Below are 10,761 nucleotides of genomic sequence, written 5' to 3' on the forward strand. Positions count from 1 at the left end.
TGAGCAACCAACGGTAACAAATGATCCACTCTCATAGGTTTAAGTCTTTCAGTGCTTCAGGTCAGCTTTGCAATCTTCCAGTTCTCTGGCTAAATGTGCTACACGCTTTTTCCAGGAATTCACCTCAGCTGCAAAAAAGATAAATAAAAGAAAACAGAAATGAGAAAGGGTATTGGTGAATTAGCCTCACGTTCTCAGATAGCAGACTTCTTTTCTGTTGATACTAGTTTCGGGGATGAAGAAAAAGAAGATGACTATCAAAGAAAAACATTTGAGCCCACACATGCATTGCCAAGTGACCAAAAGACAATATTGCACATGAATGCATAAAGCCTGTACACCATAAATTATGAGCTATCCTATGATTTCAACAAACATCACAACATCATACTTCTAGGGCTTAGATTTAAAAAGTTAAAAAAGAACTTGTTTTGAAAAGCAGTTTGTTAATAAACAAACTTTGCAAGTCCATCTTACTGCTTGTACTCCATCAAAAAATTAATGTAAGCTTACTTATCATGATTTTACTGCGTGCAATCATAGAAATACACTACAATTGAAGATTACCCAAAAAAACTCTCCAAAGAAACCTTCATGGGCAAACATGTGAAAAGAATACTGAATTTCTCTTGTTTTCTTCTTTAGAATCTATTGCCAAACTGTCCAACAACAAAATGCTGGGTTATCTCAATAGCCAATTAAAACGTCAAGGTTACAAGATTGCATATGCACGGTGAAGTTTGGAGGAAGAATTACATGTACACTGGCCTTTGCTGCAATATAGTCATCGATTGGTACAAAAAGTAACAGTCCCCATGCTTTAAATGTTTTTCTCAAATTAAAGCAAAAGGTAACTTTCGAATTAGTTTATAATTCCTCCCAAGGTAAATAGCGCTGGTCAAAACAAAAAAGCGTGCATCTACTGACACGCGTGTGTTGTGTAATGGATGTAAATCTCATAGGCTGATGAAGGATTTGTCAATCCCATCACAAAAAGTAGGCGGGAGGAATTTTGAAGAGGAATTTGGTCAGGCTCTATTTTTCCTTTCGCCACCCCAGTGCGTACCATGCAAAACTAAAATAGAGACTGATTGCAGGTTATCAATAACTCATTGTGACTTCAAGTGCTGTCTTGCCTCACAGAGGAAAGCCTGTCAACGGAGTCTCCTTGAAATGATAGTTTGTATTGGTAGAGAGGCAGAGACTGCTCTGGCTCAAAGCATTACCTGGAAAGTATTCACAAGAGTTCTTACAGGTGACTGTACAGGACCTAAGTTTAACATGTGCAGGGTAAATTTGGGCTCAATGCATCCGATTCAGGCCCGTCCTCTGCAACACTGCAAGAATCTTTGAGACGAGATGACAGCATGCTTCAGCAAAGCTCCTCATCTGGTCTGTGCAGACGCTATGATACTTATATAGTGGGCTGAATTTCGTGATGAATTCGCAGAGGAAAGAGCGGAATTATGTAATATGGAACAACAGAGCGTTTCACATAAAGTACCAGTCAGTAAATGGTCCTACCAAGCGCCTATTACCAAATCTAACTTAACAACAATGTACCTACTTGTCTACTTTGATCTATTTGCCATACCTAACTGCCATGGATGGCAATTAGACCAAAGTGCATTGCACATCCAGTCTCAAACACTTATTTTGATAAGCCTCTGAAATGGTGCATTTACTTTTTTAGCAAAGAAAACATCGTGCAGAGTGACATCTCTAATATTAAGTTTTAGTATTGTATAGACACGAAAGTTTTACTGGAAAATACACCACTCATAAAATTTGTACAAAACTACATCCAGGACCCGAGTGGCATATTTTCCATATCCTCACTAGTGAGGATGTTGATGACATGATTTCCCGCCTTTGCATGGTTGTTTGCGCAGACAGTCAGTGAAAAATGGCGAGTGGTAGATTCATGAAGTTCTCTGAAGCTGACGTAAAATCCTACTCTGAGAAACAAGAAAATGCAAACACGGAGAATAAAACTTCATACAACTTAAAATTATTCAAGGCGTTCCTTGCAAGTGAAGAAGACATGTGGAAATTGAAGAAATTCCTGCCGCCGAGCTGCAAGAGTTTGCGATAAAGTTTGTGCTCGGTATTACAAAGAAAATAGTAAAAAGAAATAGTAAATAGTATAAAAAAAAAAAATTACACAGTGGCTTGACCATAAGAATTTCCTGCCGCCGAGCTGCAAGAGTTTGCGATAAAGTTTGTGCTCGGTATTACAAAGAAAATAGTAAAAAGAAATAGTAAATAGTATAAAAAAAATTACACAGTGGCTTGACGATAAGAATTTTACTTTTTGGTGTTAAAAACAATATTTTACTGCTCGGCATAAAATTCATGTCTTTGCCCCGCCACGTAATAACCTCAATACAATTACCCGATATTTTCTTTAGACACTCACTTTTCAGTTTGTCACGTTGGGATACCAGAATCTTTGCCCCTGCTTGATAGGTGGCACATTCTATTTCCAGATTTGTAATCTGTTGTTCTCTTGTTTCTATCTCATCTTCAAATTGCTCCTGACGCTGATCATATTTTCTGTGTCTTCGTTCTAATTTGATTAACTTCACCAAGTCACAGTCTGACTCTTCACTCAATTTGACAATCTTGGACTCTGCCGTATTTAATCTTGCTAAAAGCTCACTCAACTCAGCTTGGATGGTGCTGCATCTGACCTTTGCTTCCTCAAGTTTAGCTTCCTTCTCATCTGCTTGCCTTTTTGCATCTCTAACTTTGATCTCGAGCATGACAAGCTGGTCATCAACTTCAAATCCTTTTGCTTCCAGAGCCTTTCTTATCTTCTCACTTTCTTCTGCTTCCTCTTCTTTGGCTGAATGCCCTAATTCTTTCTCTTTTACTGCTGCACTCACACTTTCCAACTCTTTCTTCTTCTCTGAGATCTTGTCTTGAAGTCCACGCACTTCGTCCTCAGCCATTTCTGCCCTCCCTTCGGCATGCCCTAGGTACCTAATCAAATCTTTATGCCTGTTCTCTGCCCGCTTAATGTCTTCTAGGGTCTCCTTCGCTTTCCTTTTCAGAGCATCCATGTCACTGGATCAACTAACTCCAGCAGGCACTGGATTGCAAAATCTGTTTTAAAATAGCAGCAAAAAAAAAAAGAGGAGATAAACTGACAGCCATGTCCTTTGAATTGTTCAAAGAGAAAGGAGAGAAAGCAAGCTAAGACAAGCTAAGACATCCGATAATACCGGTTTCATGCATGCTTTTTAATAGTTTAATGGAGAGGACAGTTTTTGACTGGTTAACCCACTGATTCCTCAGGTGCTATAGCACATCCCCAGTTGACGAGTAACATCGTCTGGCGTTAGCCAGAAGTCAATGGGTTAATGCACCTTTAAAATCTTTGCGGTCTTAAAGAGACATTGGGCATAATAATTAGACTTGTTCATCAAAATAACATTAATAATAAGGGCAGGGACCTCTCTCTTTAGCACTAAAAATGCTGGAGCATACACAATAAAAACAGAATGTAGCTACATGCACGATGCACCCCCAAAATTGGAATTTTATAATTCACGGAATGCAACTGCAATTGTAGCTTTCATGTATGTGCATATTATTGATTCATTACGAAAGACTAAAATTATCACAAGAAACAACGCCATCAACTCTTCCTTAGAATAAAAAAAAGTACAATCGATCGAAACCTTTTCACAAAAACACGAGATCACGACTGCAAAGGTAGGGATTGAGAGAAAGAAATCCTTAAGTCCTCGCGCTCGTTCGATGTCTACATGTATATATAGAACAATAAACTTTCATATTTCTCATCTCTGATAAAATCCACTTAAGGCTTTAAATACATAACCAAAAGGTCGTGATGAGGTGGCTTTCAAGCAGAGCTCCCGAACAGCTAAAGGCTCACACAAATGAATGCCCATTCATAAACAATACAACGATGGCGTCCAAGCATATTGCATATTGACTCTTTCGTTCGCATCACCATCTGCCTTCGATAACTAGCGATCAAGTTTTGAGCTAGGGCATGTAAATTGCACCCTTTTTCGATGGCGATAGCCAACATGTAGAAACATTACCTGATTTGTTGAGAAAGTATTTAAAATTAAGCGTCTTCAACCACACCTCGCAGTCTGTTGAATTTCAGGGCGTGCAAAAAATTTACACATGATATACTACGTTGTGTAAGAATAAGCAGATTATCCAACGATATTCGAGGGGTTCAGTTGGGGAGACGGGAACGGAAACGAGAACGTCGTTTTTTATTATTGTAAAATCACTTCACGACTATTCCAAGTTTTTTAAAGTGCTACTATGACCAAAAAATCAATTTTTCTTTTTCTTTGGATTTCAAAACTTTGTTAACTAAACAGTAAGTGACCCAAGTTTAACCCTTGATTTAAAAAAGACACCTACTTATTTTAACTGGATTTTCCTATTTAATGGTCCGCCATTACTAACTTTAAAATCTTGAGAGAGCTGGATCGAGGAAAAAATGACGTCAAAGACTCGATAGTTTAAGAATGCAATGCGTGTGTACGCGGCTGGATTAATATGCAGCACGTGAGTTTCTTTGCTTCACCCCTAAACCGGCCTAAACCGACCATACTTCGTATTTTACTCTGTCTAACGCCAGACGATTTTACCCGTCAATGGGGAACCCCAAGGAGTCAATGGGTTAAACTAGTGTTTTGCATATATAATAAGCTGCGTTTACACGCTGAAACTTTAAGGACAGTGCCTACTATTGTTATTGCGCATACGTTCTGCGCATCTCGAGATACTCGGATTTCCTATAGGTGATGCTTACTAATACAGGGATACTTTGCGCGGTTTAAAATTATGCGGAGAAAGTAGGTCTTAGTAAGTACTTTTGGAATCCAAAAAGAAAAGTGGGGGTAACCCTGCATTTTTCAGAGATAATTAAGCTTCAATTTGGAAAAGAACGCCATACATTGCTTTGTATTTTAAAGCTTTTTACAAATATTGTTCAGGGACTATCTTTGAAAAATGCGTTGTTACCCCCAATTTTCTTTTTCGGCGCTTAATTTAGGGGAAAAAATTAAACCTTATGCTCAAGTGTTGACGCTCTTCATAAAACCTCAGATTTAGCTATTTCACGTAGTTGTTTTGCTGACGACGGCAAAGAAATGGACAAAAATGAAAAACGCACGTGAATATGCAAATTTGTGACGTTCTAGTTGCCGTTCTCTCTATAGCTATCTTGTGTCGTCACGTCACGCCCTCCAACAAACCAACTAGATTGGTTCATGGTTTTATCTATATCTGTCAATTGAGTCCATTATTAGCAGATAACAATGGCTAGATCGCTTCACCTTTGGAGCTCTCAATCCGATTCATGTAGCTCAACTAGTCACTGACGGGAACGACAGTCACGCCAATTTTAAAAAAGTGATCCTCCTTCCTTTATAACTAAGGTAAACCGGACCTTCCACTCGAAGCCAGCCTCAATGGTGCTTGAAGAGAAATCCTCTTCTTTCAATCAGTGACACTGTCTGAGTCTTTTCCGATTCTTTCAGAGTGCGCCTGTTCTCACAAAGAAAATATTAAAACCCTCCACAAGGAAGCCATAAAATCCAAATACATTACTGTATTAAAATTTGGTGTATTTTTCAAATGACGTCACGGCGGTCATGTTGGAGGAGTGAAACAGAAATAGCAGCCAAATTGAACTCTACTGAGTTTCATTAAAGTTCTTTTTCAAAAACAAAAACAAACTGCGGTGATAAACAAATTATAACGCGTTTTAACTTGAAATTTTTTTTTGTTTTCAGTATTCAAATATGACTGCTAGTCACATGACCAAAAGCACTCTATTCAGTCTTACGACGTACCGACAAACTTGGGCATGAGATTACTGTCCAACATAACCGACAATGAGAACAGATGACGGCCGAACGCTCTGAAGCTGCCTTTCAATCGGAATAAACATTTAATTGACTGTACTATGTTTACGAGCATCTATCACTGCAGCCACTACATCCGGCGACATTGCAGCCCGGGAATGAAAAGCGATGCAACTGACAATGCACTTTATTCAAGTGCCAAGGTGTTAGGGCTGGGCATTGGGGATCTATACGTCGAAATTTAATTTACTGCCCACGAAACACCGATTTTCCGCTACACAATCCAGATCCCATTGGAATTCAAAAACAAGGATTTTGAAAGGGAAAAAAAACCTAGAGTTTACGTAGTAAAACTTCTTAGAGAAGAGTAGCCAGAATAAAAAAAAAAACCACTGGACTTTCTTCAGTTCACGTGTCTGCAAAACTTAACGCTGGTCAGTTTGTACTGAAGTTGTTTATTTTCAAATTATACCTCTCGGTTCAGAAGGAAGGAAGGAAGGTTGTTTGGAATCAGATCCGCCCACCCTTAACTTCCACTGAGTCTGAGTCATGGCTAAAAGTCGCGACGGTTACCGAGTAAGTGTAAATATAAAATACGTGAGTGTGGAAGTTTGTAAACGAATCACAACGCCATGACGGTGTTCTTAGAACTTCCTTCTTAGTTGTTGGTCAATCCTCTCAGCGTGTTCTAATATCATTGACTTCCAAAAAGTAAATAATTTGTTTTGCGACTGAACCGGAAACAAAAAAACAACAAGTTCTTCAGTTTCAATTTCAGCTGTAAACCCAGAGTGGGGGTGAATAAGAAAAAAAAATAACAATATTTCCACAAGAGAAGAGAAATCTAAATTTCACATTTGTTTTAACAGGAAAACTGCCGTATAGCAGAAACATGTCATTACTGTGAAAAATCCTGAATTCGTGAGCATATCTTTTCAGGTATTGAACAAGAGGACGGTACTGATTCCACAACTTAGGCAATTCAGCTATACATGTATAAAACGTAGTTTCAGCTCGGATCAGCTGTATCTACCTTCCATTCGAACAACAAGAGTTTAAGCAGGGGTCGAGCTTTACTTTGTTCGGAAAGGAAAAACTGCGCATCACAAAACATACCTGGGGAAGGAACCCAAGTTATTAGAAGTTGTTCAAACTTTGACAAATATCACACAAAACGGAAAAGCGAAGGCGACAACTGGCTTCTTGCAAACACGTCAAAATCTACAAGGTTTCGCTGATTGGAATACCCTTTTTCCAAACGTAAAACACTTCATGACCAGTTGTTCGTGACTGAGTCCATATATTATCGAGTCGTGGAATTCCCGTATATTTAAGGCGAACTTTCTGGCGAATAACGTTCAGGAGAGAATGTGTTTATATAGCACTATAATAATAGTTAATTTAATGAGCAAAAGGGAAAAATGATTTTTTCTTTTTAACTGAGAATGGGTTTTGCTTACGAATTGGGGATTGCTTGGCAATCCACTGACCAGGACACACTGGATGATGGTCTACGGATAAAGCGTACTTCGCGCAATCTGATGAAACTATTGCCTTTAATCGGAGGAAGAGGCCCCAACAAGAACATGACTACCAAATATTCGGTATATTCCTGCCCTAAAAAAAAAAAAGTGTGGTCTAAATTTATCTCTAACTTCGCGTGCTAACGGATAATATCATGACTAGAGTAGGACTAACCACAACCTCTTAATAAATTAAAAATAGCAACAAGAATTCTGCGCATGTATCTGGATGCATGCGAAAGGAAACCAAGTAAAGAGAAGGCGGCAAAAACACCGGGTTAGATATTTCCTCTCTGCGTAATGGTATCCAATCCAGGATAATGTTGTTAACGTAAACATGAATGGTCGATACACCAGCGTGGGTTCGGTTCACTGCTCGACGGGCCAAACACGATGTGAACGATCTGTAAACACGTGGGTTTAGCGAGTTCACATATGACGAACTTCACCGCAGATTGAGAGGTTATTTCCTACGTTTGTCCTCCCTTTGAAGTGATCGCGCATGCAAGGTTTTAGCCTCAGTTGACCGGTACATTATTCCAATCAACTGCCAGCAGTAGCAGTAATATCAGCGGCAACAGCAGGAGAAACAGAAGTAGCACTAGCAGAAGGAGTGTTAATTGAAGCAGCACTTGCAGCAGTAGCAGACACAGCAGCAGAAACAACGGTAGCGGTGGCCGGTGCCAGTGGTAAAGATGACAGCAGTATTGAACGATTTCCACAATAGTAGCCTGCGACAAAAAAACAAAATACTGGATTCAATCCACGACTAACAGTATTAAGACCATGATAGTATAAAGGGTAAAAAACAAGAACGACATTTCAGCGATAAAATCTATTTCCGTTTACGGTAAAACTGATTTAGAACTGAACCACCAAATGGATATCCTTTTCAATTGGAGAGCTTAGGCGTCTTAAAGCACAACATGTCAAAACATGATTTAATCCGATATGAATAAGAAAAAACACCTTATAAAGGGTGGGTTAGTAACGAAAATTCAATGCAAATGCTCTCCCTCCTGCAAGTCGGCGATTTATTACTGGTAATTTTTCATCAAAACATCATTTTCAAGACGACATTTTTAAAGGAAGCCAATTTATACCTTCCTTAAATCATGAAGCAAGTATACTGTCAACGCTTTTCAGATTTCACGAAGAAAAATATTTTAAATACCGTCTATACATAGCTTAGATTCAAGAACTAGTCTTGTTTTGGTACCCCTGAAATATTTCATTGGTCACTCCAACTTGGGGGTAAATAGCTTGAAAAAGTTTCATTGTCTTATTTCCATAGAGCGCCAAGTAAAAATAACTAACTAGACGATAAGTGCTTTAATAGTATCTCACATTTGTGACCCAGAGACGGAAATGAATATCACTCAGTGATGACCCAAGACAGTAAAAAACACGCGATGATTGCTTTTCAAGTGTTCCGTGGTAAATCAGTAAAATAAAACAAGCCAATAATTTAAGCTCTGAATCAAATACAAGCACTCGAACCAAATATCGCCTATTTTTTTTGGAAATCACCTTCATCAGTGAAAACGCTACTTCATGTTTCACAAATTGCTGTGTCAGTGCAATTATCGTCTGTCGCTGATGTTGCACGTGATAATAAGTTGACACTTGTCTTCAAATTCCTCCCACGTGTATTTTGGAGAGAAAAACAACTACCAAAATCAAAGGTTGGCTTTAGCCATCAGGTTCGACTTGCTTGCACTCTGGCAACGAAGTTCACCCTCGACTTTGATCATGTTTGACAAATCTACATTTTCCCCCAAACCGTTTTTTAAGAGTTAACGTGTCAATATAACTTGACATCGGGAAAGGAGCGACTGGGCAACTTAGATAAATAAACCACACCCACGACAAAATAAAGAACAAAATAAACGAGTTCGCGAAGACATAATCCCTTCACTCGCCCTTTCTTAGTCCGATGTTTTTCTGAGCAGATAACTACACAAAGCTTCAGTGTCCATTTATCGTCCAAACAACAAAAGATGCAAAAGAGTTAAAGGTATCCGACTTGACAGCTTGAGAAGCAAGCTACGTCACAAGGTAGTATAGGCACCGCATCACCATTTAACACAACCATAGATCGTATACCTTCATAGAAGAAAGAGGCGCGAAAACAGTCCAAAAATAAAACAAGGATAAGGAATAACCGAAATAAACTCTTTCAAACCACTCCAATAAGTCTAAAGAATATAAAGAAAGTTAATTAGAATAAAAAACCAATTCACCCTCGCACGAACACATTGAACAACAGCACAGGCGTGGGTAGTTGAAAGAACTTTGGCCGAGGTGGGAAGCCAGTAAGCGTGAAAAAGGAGCAAAGTGCATTACAGATGCGCCATGATCTTAGAGCTGATACTATTTGTTCGTTAACATTTAATTAATGAAAACGTTGCTGTCAGTTAACTTGGTCTTCGTTGGTCACTTGATTACCCGAAAACAAAGAGATTTTACCACTTGAATGACACAGTGTTCGAAAGAGGAAAGCCCACACGCGTGGCCTCGGCTCATTGGCCCGTGCCAACTTGCATGCGCTACTCTTCACAGAGCTAGCTGGCAGGGTGACGGTCATAAACTGTGTAGGCAAGGAAGACCTTTCATTTGCTTTACAAATTTGAAATAAACTGTTGTGAAGACATGTCAGAGGCTCCCGAATTGCTGGAAACCCATTGGGCTACGTCCAAAGTGCTAAAAGCCAATAAATAATTATATCAACAACGAATTACCTAAGATTAATGATTTGATTATTTAACCGGATTCGATTGAACAACAAATAGCAAAGTTGAAAACCGTTCTTTATTAGCACTTATCACATGATACGACTTAAGCTTTATACCATCCACGATCCCCTCAGTGTTTCAGTGACATTATTCAATTCAAGCACATGGAGACGTCTTGCTTCAATCTTGACCCTCAAATTACCAGTTTGTTTTGGTTTACTCTTTTGGCTACGATAACATAAGATAGCCCAAATATGCTGAAAACTACATATTTAGTTTTCGCGATTGGGTTGTCAACGATCAATTAACTTTAACCACTACTGTTTTAGAAACAAGAGTTTCCGGAAGCATCTGCATCAACTTCCGGTTTTATCTCGTTTGCCTGTGGACGCCCAGAGCATCCAGTTATGTTTAACCACGTGACCACCCACGCATCCGTACTCGCCTTGTACAAACATTTTTGCATTGAGAAATAGGTAAATAAACTGATTAAAATTCCGTAAGAACCGAAGAAACATTGCGCGTCGATATTGCTTAAGTTTGCTGTTTTCTAAGCTGACTAACTATTTTCGTCGTCTTTATTTTCAGGACAGAACCCAAAGTCAATCTGTTCTAGACGGAATCTAATACCACTAATGA

The 10,761-nt window shown here is 39.0% G+C and overlaps 1 protein-coding gene across 1 annotated transcript in view; it reads right to left on the minus strand.

Moving 5' to 3' along the window:
• The window catches only part of LOC138006661 (tropomyosin A-like), a 5,335-nt gene extending 1,160 nt beyond the window's left edge, over positions 1–4,175 (minus strand). Inside the window, exons 1-3 of the mRNA XM_068853129.1 lie at positions 4,077–4,175; positions 2,420–3,108; positions 1–128 (exon numbers count right to left, since the gene is read on the minus strand). The exon at positions 1–128 is cut by the window's left edge and continues 1,160 nt beyond it. Coding sequence (XP_068709230.1) covers positions 49–128; positions 2,420–3,065 — 726 coding nt within the window. The 5' untranslated portion in view covers positions 3,066–3,108; positions 4,077–4,175 and the 3' untranslated portion in view covers positions 1–48. The remainder of the gene's footprint in view (positions 129–2,419; positions 3,109–4,076) is intronic.
• Positions 4,176–10,761: the final 6,586 nt, after the last annotated feature.

Source organism: Montipora foliosa, chromosome 6 (assembly GCF_036669935.1).
Source record: "Montipora foliosa isolate CH-2021 chromosome 6, ASM3666993v2, whole genome shotgun sequence".
Lineage (NCBI taxonomy): Eukaryota > Metazoa > Cnidaria > Anthozoa > Scleractinia > Acroporidae > Montipora > Montipora foliosa.